This window comes from Primulina eburnea, chromosome 3 (assembly GCF_022965805.1).
Source record: "Primulina eburnea isolate SZY01 chromosome 3, ASM2296580v1, whole genome shotgun sequence".
NCBI lineage: Eukaryota > Viridiplantae > Streptophyta > Magnoliopsida > Lamiales > Gesneriaceae > Primulina > Primulina eburnea.
The window spans coordinates 15715859-15736001 of NC_133103.1; the positions used below are offsets into that span (position 1 = coordinate 15715859).

A 20143-nucleotide genomic window follows, 5' to 3' on the forward strand; every position below is an offset into this window, starting at 1 on the left:
TCTGGCGGTTACAGATAAGAGATTATCTGTACAGTAAGAAGCTGCATCAACCTCTATCAGGAAAGAAACCGGAAAAGATGGAGGATGATGATTGGGAGCTTCTTGACCGACAGGTTTTAGGTGTCATACGATTGACCCTAACAAAGAATGTGGCACATAACGTAGCGGAGGCAAAAACCACAGAAGAGATGATGTCCATTTTATCGGACATGTACGAGAAGCCATCAGCAAACAACAAAGTACATCTCATGAAGAAGTTATTCAACTTGAAGATGGGAGAAGGTGCTTCGGTGGCTAAACACATCAATGAGTTCAACACGATTGTTTCTCAGCTAACATCGGTTGAAATTAATTTTGATGATGAGATTCGTGCACTTATTCTTTTGGCGTCTTTACCAAATATTTGGGAACCAATGCGGGCAGCGGTTAGCAACTCTGTTGGAAATAGAAAGCTACAATTCAATGATGTCAGGGATCAAATTCTTGCTGAAGAAGTTCGTAGGATGGATTCGGGTGAAGGAACATCATCGAGATCTGCTCTAAATCTCGAGAACAGAGGAAGGGGCAGGAGTAGCGAAAAGAGTTCTAACCGATGGCGCGGTAGGTCCAAGTCAAGAAATGGAAAAGACAAAATCAACTTTGAAAAGAATCTGAAGTGCTGGAGCTGTGGTGAAATTGGTCACTTGAAAAAGAACTGCAGATCGACGAAGAATAATGCCAATGCTGTCACTGAGGAAGTACATGATGCTCTGCTATTATCCATGGAAAGCCCTGTTGATTCTTGGGTTATGGACTCTGGAGCTTCGTTTCATACCACTGGTGATCGCGATGTATTTGATAATTACATCGCTGGCGATTACGGAAAAGTTTTCCTGGCTGATGGAAAACCCTTGGAAATTGTTGGTATGGGTGATGTACGGATGAAGATGTCAAATGGATCTGTCTGGAAAATCAACAAAGTCAGACATGTACCAAAATTGACACGCAATCTGATCTCGGTGGGACAGCTCGATGATGAAGGCCACAATGTGACTTTCGGTGATGGTTCCTGGAAAGTGAACAAAGGAGCCATGGTTGTTGCTCGAGGAAAGAAAACTGGAACACTGTATATGACTTCCAGTTGCAAAGACACATTAGCAGCTGTGGATGCTGAAGCCAATTCAAGTCTATGGCATTATAGACTTGGACATATGAGTGAGAAGGGAATGAAGATGTTAGTGTCAAAAGGAAAGCTACCAGAATTAAAAACTGTTGAACACCAACTGTGTGAAAGCTGTATCTTTGGAAAGCAAAAGAAGGTGAGCTTTTCAAAAGGCGGTAGAGAACCCAAAGCAGCAAAGTTGGAGCTGGTTCATACTGATGTATGGGGACCATCTCCTGTGACATCCCTTGTAGGCTCGAGATACTATGTCACATTCATTGACGATTCGAATAGAAAAGTTTGGGTTTATTTTCTGAAAAATAAATCTCTGATGTTTACGAGACCTTTAAAAGGTGGAAAGCCATAGTGGAAAATGAGACCAACTTGAAGGTGAAGTGCTTACGGTCTGATAATGGTGGAGAATATGAAGATGATGAGTTCAAGAAATATTGTGCACAGAACGGGATCAAGATGGAGAAAACCATTCCTGGTACACCTCAACAGAATGGTGTAGATGAAAGGATGAACAGGACCCTGAATGAACGCGCAAGGAGCATGAGATTGCATTCTGGATTGCCAAAATCATTCTGGGCTGATGCTGTTAACACTGCAGCATATCTGATCAACAGAGGACCTTCGATACCGCTTGACTGCAGAATACCCGAAGAGGTATGGAACGGCAAAGAAGTAAACCTTTCTTTCTTGAAAGTGTTTGGATGTCTATCCTATGTTTATATTGATTCAGCAAGCAGAACAAAACTTGATCCGAAATCAAAGAAGTGCTTCTTTATTGGTTATGGAGATAATGAGTTTGGTTATCGTTTCTGGGATGACCAAAATCGGAAGATCATTCGGAGCAGGGATGTAATATTTAATGAGCAACTTCTGTACAAGGACAAGTCAGACATTGGAGCTGGAGATGAATGTCCTGAAGTCAAGAAAACTGATGAAGTGCCATTGACATATATTACTGTGAATGAATTGAAAACTAGTAACCAGGAAGATGAAGAAGAAACTGCACAAGATGATGACCCACAAACTCCGGTGATTGAACTCAGGAGATTTTTGAGAACCATTAGACCACCTGAGAGATACTCCCCTGCACTTCACTATATTTTGCTGACAGACAAAGGTGAACCGGAGACCTATGAAGAGGCAATGAAAAATGATGATTCAGTCAAGTGGGAGTTGGCCATGGAAGATGAGATGGATTCACTGTCATCCAATCAGACGTGGGAGTTGACAGAACTTCCACAAGGCAAAAAGGCGTTACATAACAAGTGGGTGTACCGGTTAAAAGAAGAGCATGATGGTAGCAAGCGGTACAAGGCAAGACTTGTTGTAAAAGGCTTCCAACAACGGGAAGGAATTGATTACACCGAGATTTTCTCCCCGGTGGTTAAATTAACCACTATCAGGACGGTACTTGGAATAGTGGCGAAGGAAGATTTACATTTGGAGCAGTTGGATGTAAAGACTGCGTTTCTTCACGGTGACCTAGATGAAGAAATTTATATGAAACAGCCACAGGGCTTTGAAGTACGGGGAAAAGAGAAAATGGTGTGCAAACTTCAGAAGAGCTTGTACGGTCTCAAACAAGCTCCAAGACAGTGGTACAAGAAGTTTGATGGATTCATGAGTGAAAATGGTTTCCTAAGGTGTCAAGCTGATCACTGCTGTTATGTGAAAAAGTTTGACGGTTCTTATATCATACTACTGCTATATGTAGATGATATGCTGATAGCTGGTGCTTGTTTGGAAGAAATTGATAAACTCAAGAAAGATTTATCAAAGGAATTTGTCATGAAGGATTTGGGTGCTGCAAAGCAAATCCTTGGAATGAGGATCTTAAGAGACCGGGTGAATGGAATCTTGAAGTTATCTCAAGAAGAGTACGTGAAAAAGGTGGTTAGCAGATTTAATATGGATGAAGCTAAATCTGTGGGTACTCCTTTGGCTAGCCATTTCGAACTAACCAAAGCACAATCACCATCGACGGAGCAGGAGAAGGCTTATATGAATAAGGTTCCTTATGCTTCTGCTGTCGGAAGCCTCATGTATGCAATGGTGTGTACAAGACCAGACATAGCACATGCAGTGGGAGTTGTGAGCAGGTTTATGAGTAATCCAGGAAAGCAACACTGGGAAGCAGTTAAGTGGATTATCAGGTATTTGAAAGGTACTGCTAGCTGTTCTTTATGCTTCAGGAGGTCAAAATTGGGCTTACAGGGTTTTGTCGATGCCGATATGGGTGGTGACCTGGATGGCAGGAAAAGTACTACTGGATATGTGTTCACATTAGGTGGTACAGTTGTAAGCTGGGTGTCTAAGCTGCAAAAGATTGTTGCGCTTTCGACTACTGAGGCTGAATACGTAGCAGTTACAGAAGCTAGCAAGGAGATGATATGGTTGAGATCCTTTCTGGAAGAATTGGGTCAGAAGCTTGAAGATAGCACATTACACTGTGACAGTCAGAGTGCTATTCATTTAGCAAAAAATCCTGTTTATCATGCTAGGACAAAGCATATACAGGTTAGGTACCATTTCATCAGATCAGTGCTGGAAGATGGAGTCTTGATGCTGGAGAAGATTCCTGGAAGTAAGAATCCAGCTGATATGCTCACAAAGACCGTAACCATTGACAAACTGAAGTTGTGTTCAACTTCAGTCGGACTGCAAGTATAAATGGAGATATATGAGCTGCTGCAATGATGGTGTGAAGACATGATTGAAATCAAGTCTTCAAGTAGGAGAAATGTTAGGTGAGTGGGACCTTTGTCTTTATTATTGCACATGGAATTGTCAACTAAACGTGTCAAATTTGATATACGTATCAAATTTGATTCGTTTGTGCCGAAAGAAAAGGAAAACGAATTCCTTTGTTCACACGGAAAATTTATCCTATAAATACGTGCATCCTTCTTCTTGAAAGATCATCCCAAAACAAACAAAGCAAAGCTTTGTAAATAAGAGAGAAAAAAAAAAAAAAGAGTTTTTTTTGTTCTCTTGTGTGAGTTAGAGAAAATATTTTCTCGGTTATACTCGGGTTGGGAGTGTGTGATATTTAGTGTATTGTTGTATACACTTGTTGTAATATTTCTTCCAGTTATAAAAGATTTGCAGTAGCTCCGTGGACGTAGCCTATATTGGGTGAACCACGTAAATCTTTGTGTTCTTGTTGGTTATTTTATTCCGCAATTTGGGTACTATTATCATCGTGATCGGCATCGCTTAGGGGGGGTAATCCCCCAACAATTTGTTCACGTTCCTGATCAGGGGGACGGATCCAGGATTATATCATTGGAGGGCCGACTCACCACCAACGATGAAAGTTTTAAGTTAGTCCTTTGACCTTTTGTAAAGGCCCGTTATTTAGTTTTTTGAAATTTTTTTGCAGAGAATGGAACGCGGACCACTTGTGTAAACCTTGTCATTTTCTTCAAAAAGAGCACAAGCAAATAAAATCTATATTCCTGATTCTTGGCTTTCAATCCCCCTCTTCTTAGAGTGTATTTCCTTTTCCGGGAGCTGCAACATTTAATAAAATCAAACTTGATTCATAAAGACAGGATGATTCTGACACCATGTTGTATAGTTGCAATTCCATTCCAAGGCATAGATAATTGCACGTCGATCATAGCGAATTTGTATCCGTTGCAGTTGCTCTTTATCATTTTTCTCCTTCAAGCCCTATCCCTTTTGTTCTTTGCTACTGACTGATGTTCTATGTCCACATTTGTAGATGGATTTGCAGATCATAGGCCGGTTCTTGGTATGCCGATTTGCTTATCAAGGAACGACGATGTTCCATCGATGATGTTATGGAATGTAAATGACAAAAGGCAAGATCGAATAGAGTGTAGCTTGCTCATCTGCTGAAGCACAACCAAGAATTCTTTTAATGTATGGAACTTTCTAAAAGGAGCTCCAAACGCACTTTATTTTATTGTTAGATGAAAACGAGAATTGTTTTATGAACTTCTTCGACGCAGTTTGTATCTAAATGATCTATTTGAATTAGTAATAAGGTTCCATTGAGATTCTTTTTGGTGACAAGAAAGACGACGCTTTTACTAAAGAATAGAAAATGATTTAAAATTCCAAGTTACACTGATTTCTAAATCCCAATAACAAAAATCCTATTTATATATGAAACATACATATACCTAAAAAAAAACTAACTGGAAACATGTACATTCAGAGAGTAACCCATTGTATGTAACATAATATACTGGTGTATCTCGAGTTTAAAATTAAATTTAATTTATCGTTTAGAGAATGTTTGCACCTTCTAAAAAAAGTGATTCTATAATCAGTTTAAAAAATGATTTTCCTAAACACACATCACCGACTACCATTACGGCACAGTCTCGTGCCTCGTCTCCCAAGCCCTATGTTTAGGTGCACTCCATGGCGCTGTGTTTCTAAAATTTTCTGAACAGTTTAATTAGCATATCTCGTTTGATTGGAGATAAATAAATTGTCATTTTGAGAGAATAATTAAATGAAATGCGTCATTTAAAATCTCCTTTTTGTTCTACAATCAAACCAATAAAATATTTTGCTATATTGTTTCTACTTTGGGAGATAACATATACATGTGATTCTTGAATGAATATGAAAGGGAGAATCATGCTATGTACATACTACACCTTTATTAATTAATTTTCTTGGCATATTTGCTCGCACATTTTGAATTTGTGCGTGTACAAGATGTTAAAAAATTTTAAATTTACAACTTTGGGATTGCAAGTCTGTTGTTTCATTTATGTTAAAACTTATTTTACTAATGCATATCATTTACTTGTGTAGATTTTCTAGGAACAAGACACTAATACGAAGATTGTATTGTGAAACAAAGTTAATATCTATGTAAAAGCATAATGTTTCAAATGTTATAAACTCAATCCATTGAATTAATTGCACCAACGTTCCAATGCCCAGAAAGAAGACAAGATCCTTAAACCATAAATACACACTTCCTATAAATACCCTATTCTTCTTGAAGACAAAAAGAGCAACTTTTACATTGATTTTCCTCATTTTTTCACAAACAAAATATATTCATGAGTTCATCAAGCCAAGCACCACCAAGAAAAAGCAATGGCCGTAGGAAGGTGAGAATGGCGAAGATGGAGAACCAAAGTAATTTGCAGGTTACTTTCTCGAAACGTCGTGTAGGTCTGTTCAAGAAAGCTAGCGAACTCTGCGTTCTATGCGGGGTGGAAGCCGCCATAATCATCTTCTCACCTGCGGAAAAGGTTTACAGTTTCGGCCACCCTAATGTAGAAAACGTTATCAACAAGTTTCTCAATGGGACATCTCCTCGGCAAAATAATAACACTGCCGCAAATCATGAGCTTATCGTCGAGTCTCACCGTAACTCTGCTATCCGTGAACGAAACTTAGAGCTGGTCCAAGTTGAAAGCATGCTGAAAGCAGAAAGAAACCGCGGGGAAGAGCTTGATAAGATCACGAAAACAGCAGGCCATATGGCTCCCCAGTTTCCTCCTGCGTTGATGGACTCAACTACACCCAACTTTCAATCTTGAAGGAAGCCATGTTGGACCTCAAGAAAAAATTTGAAGACATGGTGCACAAGGGAATCCATATGCATGCAAATTCCCAGCATTCGTTTGATTACTCTGACTCCTTGATACAGAAAAACGAGTCTCTCAAGGGTTATCCTATTATTGTCGGATCAAGTATTCATGGTGCATCCTCTTTTGATGTGAAGTCATGGTCACATGGACTTGGTAATGTTTCCCCTTATTTCAATCCCCACCTCGGGATCAACGAATCAATTCAAATAGCCGGTAGTAATGATACAAACATAAGGAGTCGAGCTCCCAACACTCATGACAATTTCCAGGATATACTAAACCCCATGGCTATATTTTCGAGTGGACCGAGTTCCGCTGCTGCTTCGATGCTTCCATATGCTACTGGCGTTATTAATAGTAGAGGTTCGGGGCTTGGTGGACTTGACAGTGGTTACGGTAGTTGGCCGACCAACTAGACATTGGGGGTCTGATGAATTGAATATATGCGTGGGGTTCCTAATATTTGTTAATGCAAAATCTCTAAATTTGAGTTGTAATGCATGCATGGGGTTCCTATTATATTTATTGTCTTTTGAGTTTTTCGAATTTAAATTAACTTTTGAATTGCATTTTGATTTTTGAGTACTTTCGGGTTAAAATCCAAAGACTTGAATAACAAGGATACGGTGATCCCGGCCCGTTTGGCGGGCTAATAAGGTTTCGATATAACTTTAACTGAACGGATTTAAATTCAAGTTGTATTGACATAAAAATCACTCGTCGGAAAAGTCGATCCTGATCGGCTGGCACCAGATTCAGTTCAGGCTTATTTGTTTTTTTAAGAAATATTTTTAACTAAACAAATACAATAGAATAATATAAAATATTACAGACTAGGAAATTTTATGACTAGAACAATCAATTAATATGTAATTTTGTTTTCTAAATACGCAAAATTTTAAATATATATGGAGAAAATATTTTTTAAAGTTTTAAAAAAATTGACTTATTATGGGTAACCAAGTCGGCAACATTCAGGAGTTGGCATCAAGTGTCGCATCACATTTGATGACTTAACATCATACTACATAACATATTCTTTTGAAGTTCCAAGTAAAATAAGCTACAAAGCAAAACTTACTGCAACATTAACCAAAAGATGTACTAATACACGAAAATCTAAGAGGGGGGGAAAAAGAAACTCCATTATTCTTGTCTGCGCCTCATTCAACCAATGACCACTGAGGACTGATTCCATAACTAGCTAAAGTCCAGTTAGTGTAAACTAGAAAATTACTGCCTACACAGGGTGTTGTGCACTCAGATTTAACCTCATTGTCACATTACACTAGCACATCCGGTTGTAAGCAAAAATCTCAAGTAAAACCTGCTAAAAAAGGATGTACAAAGATTTACATGTTTCCACGATGCTACGCTGCAGGAGGTCTATGTTTGTGTTTGTTTTGCGCCAGACCAAGAACAAAATCAGTAAATATATGTTCATATTCCGGCATTTTCCCATATCCTGCTAATATGTGTAAAAAGTCAGCAATTCACTTTTTTCATACTTTCATGATCCAAAAAAAAAGGAGTAAACAAAGAAACAGTATTGTACTTGAATCGGTAAGAGTCCCTAAAACAAGAAAATAATCTAAAATAGGAAATGGATACTCACGTGATCTAATCTAGAGATTCAGGATCTGAGTCCTGAGAACAGACGCAGTCAAAGATTAAAGGTAAACTATACGGGTATCCATAGACGCCGGTTTAGTTACAAAGACAATTCCTCACTCTTCAAAAACTACAAAAAACCCCACATCTGAAGAATTAGAATATCAAAACATTTGTTATGACAGATCATCGTTTTCCTTCACCTCTTATCTTCTTCCTTAGCCAACAACACACCATCCTTTCAATCACTACTACCTCCCATCCATTTCAGTGTTCACCAACTCTTCCTAAGAGCGACGTACCACTCGTTGTTCTTTCTTTGCACCACGTCATTTGTCGTTCTACAGCCACTTTAGCCCCACCTAGATCTATCTTATTTCACTTTCCTCTCCACCACCATAGCAGTGTCACCCTATCGCTGCAATTCTGTCCTCTCCCTCCAACTTATCGTAAATCTGCCATCCCATTCTTGATCTAACTTCCTATTGTTAGTTTAAGGTAGAAAAGGAATAAACTGTATCTCTCACAAGAGTAAGATAAAAAATGAATTTGAGTTTGATTTCACTCCATAATTGATCCCAAATCTTCTGGTGTTGCAACATTTGGGTACCCATGTAAATTTATTCCAAATCCGTAGAATATTTGTTATATTATTTTTAAAGTTAAGGTCTTTCTATAACTGATTGAAAATATTGTACCTTTTAAGTTTGAACTGTAAGAAATCTGAAGTCTCTTTCATTCAATTAAAACCACAAGGAATTTTATAATCACAGTTTCCCTAAGGGCATTATAGTCCGGAAAATTTTCCAAATCTTAATTATTGACCTGAGAATATTCCCAAAACATCAGTAGATTTTTCAGTCAGCACAGCGAAAAAATGTTGACTGTGTAAATACCTAAGGGTGGTTATCATAGTTAAGAAAACTCAAGGGTGGTTATTGTAGTTTGGAAAACGTAGGCAGATGTGAGTGTACTTTTCGGCAAAAGAAATCACAACCACCTCAGATGATACACTTCATATAGCAAACATGCTACAGTGGTTAAAACAACTGCTTATGTGTGAACTCTGCACTTAAAAATCAAATGAATTCGAATATCATCACTTACCAGGGAAGTAGTTGATGTCAATGACGTAATATAGATCTTTGGTTCCCTTTTGCCGAATCATATCGACAGTTAAATAGCCGGAGGCCCTAAACATCAAGTAAAATAACACAGATCACACATAAAAGTTAACTGACACTTTATATACTGTAGCATCGAAAGTGGCAGAAGACCCCTTATAAAGTGGCATGAAATTAAAATTTTGTTAAAGAGTGATATTCACCAGTCGATTACGGAGTTCTCTTGCAAGTCCCTCAAGCAAAGGTCTTGGAGGAAGTTCTACATCAATCAATGAACTACTATGAAATACAACCTGGCGTTTTGAATTGACGTAAATAAGACAACAAAACCAATAGCTGACATCTTATGGTTTGTCCAACTCTGTTAGTAAAGGCAGTGAAATAAAAAAAATAGCTAACAATTATCTAAACTCTAAAAGAAGGCCAAAGATGGAAGTTGGAGTTTTTGAGCATCTACACTTGAATGTGCTTTATCGTGTTTAAATCATTTCAGTAGTGATTTTGAATTGTCCCGGTCAAATTTTCAAACAAAAAAAAAAATTTCTCCCCATGAACCAATGTATCACTTTTTTGGTTGGTGAATGAGCACCCAATACACATACCACCTGGCTTAAGATATTTTGAAGTGCCAAAGAAGTCCTATTTGCAACAGGGTAGACATCACTGCTGCAAGAGGACTCAAACTCACCAGCAACAGCAGGATCCAGATCAGCCTCATCTGCACTAGCTGCAGCACATGAAACTCTTGGAAAACGGAAAACACCAGAAATTTTTGGTAAGTCGCATTTGGTTATATCAGGCAGAGAGAAACGCCGGGCAACTTTTACGGACTCCCCAATGACATAAACTTTAAAGAGAACACCACCTATTATTTAGCAAGTAAATTTTCATAGATCATATAGGCAACACCAGAAAATAATGGTGAGGAACTACGGAATACACATACCATGATTAATGAACTCTTGTAAAACCATTGGAGGCTCCAGTTCTGAAGGGGATAACTGATCATATGCAAGGAATAATTCATGCGACTTAGCACTTCCATCCACAAATAGAGGTTTCACAACTGAAATAACAGTATTAGAAAAGTTTAAGCCAGAAATTAAAATTTCAGTAGAGAAAACAAAATGTACTTATGGAGTGACACAAATAAGAAAAATATAATCTATTGCACAACATATTATCGGATTTTAGCATTTCAAACTAGGTCACACCATCACACATTCTATGGGAAGAAATCTTTAACCACTTTAATTAAAAGAATTCTGATTTCGAAACAGCAATGCCTCTGCCAGTAATGCACAGCCACCAAGTATCCTTTTTGTATAATCAATGCAAGGTCCTTTTACTAAGCATAAACAAACCCCCTTCCACAATTAGAGGGAATTGGGTAAAAACCATATGTCCTGCAGTATTTCTTATAGTGTTATTGCAATAAATTCGTGTATTCTACCAAAATAAAATGGAAGAAAACTAGCATACCTAGAGGTACTCTTAATCCAGCTTTAGTAACTTCATCTGGTATTGTAGCTGGATCTTTCATAACAACCAATTGCCTTGGAATGGAAACTTTTCCTATTGCAGTTTACAGGAAGGTAAAAAATTACATGGAAAATTATCTCGGAGAAAATACTAACATTAACAGCACACATGACAAGAAGAAAGGCGACATTTTTTCAGTTTTTCATTTTTGTGGGTGTGCGACTGCCTACATGGTGATAAATATATGTCAGATAACCCCAAAGAAATGAAAGTACCATAGCAATCAGGCAACTTCAGTTCAGCGACCTCTTCAAGCATTGATTGACGGTTGTGAACATGTTGTATGGCTTGAGGAGGATCCAAAATAATAACCGCGGGATATTCTCTCTGATAATCCTTTATTAAAAATAAAACTAAACATCAGTGCCACTGAAAGGAGGCTGTTTCAGGAGGATAAAAATCACTTTTATTCACTAGTATGAGATATCATTCAGATTGGAAATAGGCATAATGCTTCACACGCATGAATCCGGCATTGCTAGTTTTAGCACTCTGGAGTGTTTCACACTTTTAAACCATTAGACAAATTTGCATTCTACTTGTTAATTTCTGGTCAATCCGTAACTACTAAAATGCCTTCAAACAACAGGGAGAAAAATATACTAGCATAGTCAATTCATGGAGTCGCACCTCAAAAACCATATTAGTATTAGACATGGAAAAAATGACAACTCCTTGAAGTTCTAAGCATAAACATGGTTAGGAATTCTAGTAATTCAGCAAACGCACACATCATATTCCTTAGTTGTTTTACCACAACTTGTAGAAAATTTTCTTACCTTCCATGATAATTTATTTATGACACCCACAACCATTAAGGTGAATTGTAACATTATAGGTGAATTCTTTCCATTCACTGAATTCTCTAAACCAAAAAGTTTTAGAAGTATAATTTTTAAAGCAACTGGGATTTCAAGAAGTCATAATTATAATATTAATCCAAATGTGAGAACAATTTTACAACCAAGGAAGTAGCTGCATCACTATACCAAATATATCAAGTTGTAGCTAGCTAAAAACACACTCGACTAATAGAGTAGTCGATAAAAAACTCAACAAAATCATTTATCAACGCAATGGCGAGTCAAATTGACCATCAACCAAGTAGCTAAAGCAAAGCAAGAAAATACATCAGACTTTTGGCCATGATTATCAGCAACAGCAGGATGGGTTATACAGATCACACAAGTTAAAATTCTCACTAATATGACTCTCAGGAACTACCCACAACTATTAGATTGCGAATCATGATAAAGAGAGAAAAGACTACCGATCAAGTCAGCATAAATGAGTTTTAGGCCTCATATAGTACAGCTTTCAAATCTACCATCTTCAGACAATAAAATTCGGGCATAAAGTATCAGTAGTATATCTCTATCCTAGCAAGAGAACATCTAGATTTTGGCATGCATTAGAAATATTGCAAACAAAATTCCACACCATCATCGGAAATAATCCATTGCCCTTTCGTAGGACTTTTGTAAAAATGATATGAAGATAGAGAGCACGAACCTTAATTGACTGGGACCACTCTTTTCCAGTTAACTAAAAGAGAAAAGGGAAAAATCAACCGAGAAAATATTAAACTTGAAACTTCTTGAAATGGCAACAGGAAAATAATGAGGTCAATTTTCACTGGCTAGAACTTTTACTGACAGGAATTCCTGCTGAAGGCAGGATGAATTGACAATTGATATGATATTACAATAACTCGAATAATGAGGACATTGTTTCCTTAAATAAATTTTTACTTCCTTCCTTGTCGGTCTTATGATAATAAAAATAAAGCAACATATTCAATTCAAATAGAGGTTTTAACCAAGTAACAGATCGTGACCTATACTCCAATCCATAGACATAGATAGAAGTCCCATTGGATTTTATAGTCAAGATTTTATTAGCCGGATAAAAAACTTACCATTTCCAGTCATCATAGTTGTATTTTCATATTCCAGAGGAAAAAAAGAATCTAACTTTTGACATGCTAAGGAAAAGGAAAAGGAAAAGGAAATGGAAAGAGTTGTGAGTCTAGTGACGACTGACAGGTTAAAAAACGAAGATTTCGTGCTCTCCTACTGAAAATAGTGAGCTACCAAATAACATAGAGTTGGACTCCAATAGAGATCATAGTGGAAAACTCCAGTATATTTTGGTAATGCTGCTAAAAACCAGTGCAGGTAGGTGATGCCAGTGGCAAGTAGTGCATGAATAAGAAGAGATATCAAATCAACAATCTGAATCTTCAGAGCTTAGTGAGCTGTATAGTGGAGGAGGTAAACAGATGAAAGGAAAAGAACCCTTGGGGATAAGATATGGAACTATTCATTCATATTGAGAAATGTTTGACTTTTGTTGACTAAGATTAGTAGAAATGTTAATATTCGAAACCATATGTTTGTTTAACGGGTCAAGCCAGCTTTTATCCATCATTCATTTTTTGACTTCTCTCTGCAGATCCCCTCTTTGGAACGAACAACTAAATGTTTTCATTTATAGAGATTACAAGTTTATCAATGAGACCTAATCCAGATGATGTAGGTGGAAGATTTCCATTGTTCTGTTTTAGCACTCAAAATTGATATGCAGATCCCTTGTAATTATAATAGTATTACTAAACATCTACAAGAACTTTACAGAGAATTAAGCTCTTACCTTTTGTAAAATAATGTCGAATGGTCCTTGCTCCAATAAAGGTCTGTTCAAGTCAATGGAGACATACTGTATCCCCTTGCTTCTGCGTCAATATTATATTTACAAACAACACAATAAAGAAAGCTTAGGCCACACGAACATCAAAACAAATTTTGTAATAGTAAATAGGTAGATAATGTAAAAAAGTTAGAACTTAGATAAAACAGCTAACAAGACATGCCCAGCATAACAAAAGGTTGCACAAAATAGATAGCTTCATTTCTTTCACCAGAATATAGATTATAGAGGTTTTAAAAGTAGTAACAAATTGCAATTCAAGGCAATTCCCCAAGTATTGAAGAGAGAAACAAAGTACTAAGAACGCCTCTCTTAATATATCCTATTACCTGCTAACGATATGGTTTCCTTCACATGGGCATTCCCCAAGGGCTTATGAGTAAACTGGAATCAGCATGGCATTCAAAATAATAATCATAATTATTATCATTATTATTATCCCCTTTGGGCGTATTATCCCCTTTGGGCTACTCCGAAGAAATAAAAAAAGTGGATGTAAAGCAAAGATACAAGGAACTTGAAAAGTTTAATCCTCTGAATCCAGAAGATCTTAATTAATGAAGAAAATAATTTTTTTCTAGAGGAATACTCATCGTTAGCAACAAAGACGGTAGAGACAAGCTGACAAGCATTCCACTTGCATGAGGAAAATAATATGATGATTGACTTCGGCAAGATCACCATGTAGTCATAAAATACCAAAAACTGCAGGTTTAACAGCATATATTGTGGAATATATCATAAAGTAATACAAAAGAGAATATATTATGGAATATACCCAATAATAAGTTTCCACTTCCTCCTAATACCATTGAAATAAATGTACAAGTCAAACAAATATTGACCAAGAATTGTTCAAATCGGCCGCTACAACGAAGCCGAATAAAAACTCATGGCGCGCAATTTTACCTGTACTTGATTTATTTCTTTTCAATTTTTTAGAAAAAACTAAAAATTTTAACTTGATAATGTATCGTTGAAAGCTGTATAATAATGAAATTAGTAAAAAAAAAATTGTGATCATTCATCCGTGCGCAATAGAATGGAAAAAGAAAACAAAATTGAACTCAAGATTATTCATAAAATTTTGAATTCTGTTGTAATTTTTATCATTTTAATAAGTTCACAATTAACAATTCTAAAACCGAGTGTAATTCCAAATACAAAAAAAAAAACCCGAAAGTTTGAAGGCGCAAGGATCTTTAATGTAAAACCGGTAAAGATAACAATTCACGCAGCAGACATTTATAGATGCAAATTTTTTGAAAATACATTAGAGCAAAAAGCACGCATTTCACAAAGAGCACGGTTAGAAAACACGGTTGCATTTACAGATTTAGCTTGAAATGGTTACCGGGACAAACGGATAAGTTTCGGCTGCAAGAAACTCTTCTTCTTCTTTGAAGTAAGAGCACAGCCGATCACAACACTCGGCGAGGGCGACACTGAGGGAGAAGTAGGCGGTGAAGAAGAAATGTCGGGCCCGGCAGAATTCACATGTGTTTCGCCAATCTCTTCTTCCTCTTCATCACGGATGCATGAATCTGAAATCTCTCCGTTCAATTGCATACCCACTAACGCTTCACAAGATTAAAACCCCTAATTCCCGGATTCAATCGTCAGATTCCCAGTCGATTTCAACGAAATCTCGGAAAACAGTCGCAAATCCTTCGCCTGCTTTCTTGTATTGTCAAATATACATCAAAATTATGGGCGAGTGACTATTAATTTGTAGAATAGAAAGCTTTAAAATTCCTTGATTGTTTTCCCAATAATTTTGTGTTTGTTTTTGGATATATATGCATAATTGCATATAACAGCGGAATATATACGATCCAGTGCTTCGCATGTATATATATATATATGTATAGTAGCTCCACAAGTAGCATTCTTTATTCGATATCGGAGGAGGTGGATCAGCCCGCAAATGGGCCTCCACCTCCAAATTGGAGGCATATGGTAGCAGCCTTGTGCCACCAGCAGCATCCCAAAATAGTAGACCTGGCCTAAGCTAGGTCGGGTTTGGGTCTGGGCATGGGCCTGAGATGGGTCAGTTCGTGTGAGGGCCCGTTCTTATAATTAATATTTAATTACTAAACAATAAAGAGTAATTAGTGTCAACAGGAAAACGAGTTTAAAAAATGTTTATTTGAGCATGCAGAAATTTTGGCATGACCTCCGCATAAATATGACATATCAAAAATTTCAAAAAAACACAACAACAATACACGCTCGAAAATAACATCAAATTCACAATCAACCAAAACAATATCCTACAACCGCATTGGCAAAGATTAGACACAACATATCACAAACAAATCCAAAACAACATAAAAACTTCATGATACATCTATTGAAAGCATTTCAATGACAAAAGTATCAAACTAGTATAATTTATATAGATATCTTGGACTCTGACACAAACCGATGCAATTACTGGGTATCACTCGCTGACGCTCCACCAGACGTATCAAATCCTCTGGAATAACTTGTTATGACATAAAAAAACCACAACATAAAAAAAAACAGGAGTTGGAACCCAGTACGACAAATCAATAAAATTATGACGTTAATAAATTATATGTAATAATACAAAGTAAAAAGCAATGTTATGCGATGCATGAATGCTAACAAGAGAATAACGGATACCAAACAAAGTCCAAACAAATAACATAGTGGACACCCGTGCGAGTAATGCAGCATCAAATCGTGGCTCGTCCATGCACGTATCATTGGGAATGCGAATATGCAATTAGCTAAGTCGCTCGTCCCTAACTGTCATATGAAAATGTGGCTAATCATATCTCACTCATCCCTCTGATAACTCAATATATCTCAGCAGAATCAACATAAAGTATCGCAAAAGAGTCAAGGTTCAATATGTTATGCCAAAATAATTAATGCATGAATGTATCAGATAAAACATTCAAGACACATAATAGCAAACAACATACATTGAATATTCTTACACTGTAATATAGGAGTTATAATAATATAAGTTTGAGCATATCTCCACTACAACTTACAATATCACATCCCACAATAATTCTTAAAGACTTTCTGATGACTCCAAACCTTAAACTCGTCCAACGATAGAATCTACAATATAAATTTGTTATATACTTCAATATAATGCATTTTCAATGACTATGTTGTTTGTAGGATTGAAACTTGATAGGAAAAACAAGAAGAAAATAATGAAAATGACTTGTAGAGGCAAGTGTTGAACACTTTCTCTTAAGAAGGATTTGCCCCTAACAATATGCTAAAGGTTTGTGGCAATCTTCTCCCAAGATACAACTACAACTCTTGGAAAATGAGCACTCAAATATACAAGTTCTATAACAAGGAAATGAATGTAACTCTCTCTTGTTGAAGAAGGAAAAAGAACAATATGCAAATGAAATTATGTGTTTTTGATTTTCAATAAAATAAGTATTTAATGTTTTTCATGTGAAAAGACACGATCTTTGATTCATAGGGGTGTCCCTTAGCTATTGTAACTTACGAAAATCATCAAACAATGCCAAGGAATGAAAAAGAATGCTAGAAAAATCCGAAGGAACGCCAAAACGCACTTGCTGTCGAGAGCTCTCGGCAGGCGCGCGCACTTGCACGCAGATATGCTACTGCGATCATGAAGTATCCTAAATTTTTTTCAATGATGCTCGAAGTCCCCACCCATAATTGACACCTTCAGATCAGTTCTTACATTTGACTTTCCAAATTGTCGGAGAACTTTGGACAACGATATATTCACGTCTTAAAACCCTGAACAGAAAAATCCTTCACTGAAGCTATTAAAACATTTTTGCTCTTAGAAACCAATTTTACACCGATCTCTGGCCTTTCAGGATTGTAAAAAAAATTTCGTGATGCAGAAGGAATATCAAATGAATCTGGAATTTGTTCTTCATAGACTTCATTGAAAAACTTGGGAATTTCACGTAAATATTGCTCCGTTGCAATAGGAATATTCTCTATCATTGTTGCTCCAGACATTAAAACACGCGCCGATGTCCCTTCATTTGCATTGTCAACATGATCATCATCTTCTGTGTCGATTGATGTAGTATACAAATCATCATCGCTATTCATGACATGATGCAAACTGTCCTCAAATAAATCACCTTGCTCAGGCACTGTGTTTTGTAATTGGGGCGAGAATATTTGCAGCCCCAGTAAAACTATAAAAATGTCTAACATTTGTGGTATTTTCGTCATCAGCCCATGAATTTAAATCCAATTGACATTTTCTACTAGAACCCCATGCGACATCAACTCCTTGATGGAACCGTGATATGATAATCCCAATCCCCTGAAGTAAAATCCCATTCTCGTGTTCTATTCATCCCCCATCCATAGTCTTCTTCGGTGTGAGCCGTGATATGGTGATCCCAAGGACCGGTGTCGATCTCAGAGTATGTCTGAGCTAACTGTTCATCGACGTGATACATAGAAGGTCTCGTTTCATTTAAACATATTGTTCCCAAACCTTGCGTTATCGGCATGACTACATCAAAATCGTAATCACTTACGATGCACATAATTCACCAGTTGAGAAAATGTAGTATACCGAGGGATTTTAATGGGTCTGTTCGCGTGGATATTATATCCAACCCTACCATTTTCAATAATGACATAGCCACCTACGTAAAGTAAGGTCATCACAGTATCCATGTCTGCACAGAAAACTATAACATAATGAATACATTCATAACAAAATTTGATTATGAGTTTCTTACACAAATTACAAAATATAATTTTTAGATTGGATTAAATTTCAAGAATCACTTATAAGTTTATTATTATTATTAAAATATATATTGTTAAATCAATTTAATTAAAAGTTATATTTAATAATACCAATGTTTGTTTTTATAATAATAAAAAAATTGATATGACTTATATAAAAATTTAAATTTTAAACATGTGTAATTATAATTTTAAATATATCAATTTTTAATATTAACAATTTTAACAATTAAGAGAATCAATAAATTTTAAAATAAAAAAAACATAATAAACAGAAAGAAATGAAAAATTAACAAGATAAAGTTATATTTTTTAAAATCTTTTTCCTACATAAGCACGTGATAAAATTTTTTTACCTTAAAACTCAATTTAATTACTAAAATAAAGTTTTAAGTAAATTAATTTAAAATATATCATTGAATAAAAATATATTATTATTATTATTATTATTATTATTATTATTATTAATTTAATATATGTACTGTCCAAGCGTGTAACTTTAAAATAATCATAAAGAATTTATATTATTATTATTTTTAAAAAATTAAATACATGTAACGCCTACCAACTAGGCGTGAAACATTAATTTTACAAGTATTTTTTTCCTTACTTTATTTTATTATATTATTATAATTAATACACTAAATAATGAAAAACTGAAAAAGCCTCTAATATTAACTCATTCTTATAATTAAGTAATATAATATAATTACATTTAAATACGAACTTTGAAATTTTTTTCAAAGATCAACAATTTATATTTATTATTACTTTCTTATTAATAATTTTATAATATAATTAATATTAAAAATATAAAATATAACAAAATTATACTGAATAGTATAATGCAACCGAACAAAATTATAATTACATAAATACAACATAAATAATACAATTAAAATTTAAGAAATTATTGAAATTACCTTTTCAAATGTGGTTGACGGAATTTGTAATTGAATTAACGAACGATGTTTAATATCTACAATAAATTACAAATATGATCAGAAATATTATACAAAAAAAATTCAAGATAGAAATAAAAAACATAGATTCAACTGAGACTTGGCGCAATTCTCCCAAATTCTGATACTCAGCACAATTCTCCCGAATCAAATTTTGAATTACTGAATCTCAGTGCAATTATCTCAAATTCTGATATTTGACAGAATTCTCTAATAATTATAGCTAACAAATATACAGTGGAGCAAAGAAAAAAAATATGAAGTTGCACAGGAAGAATGTCGAAAATTTGTGCTGAAGGATTGATGAAAGAATGCCGAAAACTCGGTGCAATTTATAGGCAGGAAAATAGTGTCACGGATCAACAATTATTTTTTTTTAAAAAAAAATTTGAATCCGGAACTCAATTTTGCGGATTGCTATATTTTAACCACGTTCTCAATTTTACAATATTTTATTAAATACTTTTTAAAATTATATTATTTTTTAAAAAAACCCCATGAACGGACTACCCAAAATCTCAAATCAATTACATTACTTTTTAGTTTTTAGCAGCATCACTGAATAATTGTATAAATATTTTATTAAACAAATCTTTTATTTATTTTTTGATCAAAGGGGAGGGGGACACCCAAAAAAAAGTGCCTAACTAAACAAATCTTTTATTGTTGTGTCAAGTGGGAATATTTTTCTTTACA

The 20143-nt window shown here is 35.5% G+C and overlaps 1 protein-coding gene and 1 pseudogene across 1 annotated transcript; one reads left to right on the plus strand and one right to left on the minus strand.

Moving 5' to 3' along the window:
- The first annotated feature begins 6264 nt into the window (after nucleotides 1–6264).
- LOC140826873 (agamous-like MADS-box protein AGL62) lies at nucleotides 6265–6693 on the plus strand. Its single transcript, XM_073189399.1, has one exon. The coding sequence runs from the start codon at nucleotides 6265–6267 to the stop codon at nucleotides 6691–6693; it is 429 nt and encodes a 142-aa protein (XP_073045500.1).
- A 1044-nt stretch (nucleotides 6694–7737) lies between these two features.
- On the minus strand, nucleotides 7738–15670 carry LOC140826941 (inositol-tetrakisphosphate 1-kinase 4-like; annotated as a pseudogene).
- Between the last annotated feature and the right edge of the window lie 4473 nt (nucleotides 15671–20143).

Excerpts from the sequence above, each read along its gene's own strand:
- LOC140826873 (XM_073189399.1), top strand. The coding sequence starts at position 6,265 with ATGGCGAAGATGGAGAACCAAAGTAATTTGCAGGTTACTTTCTCGAAA.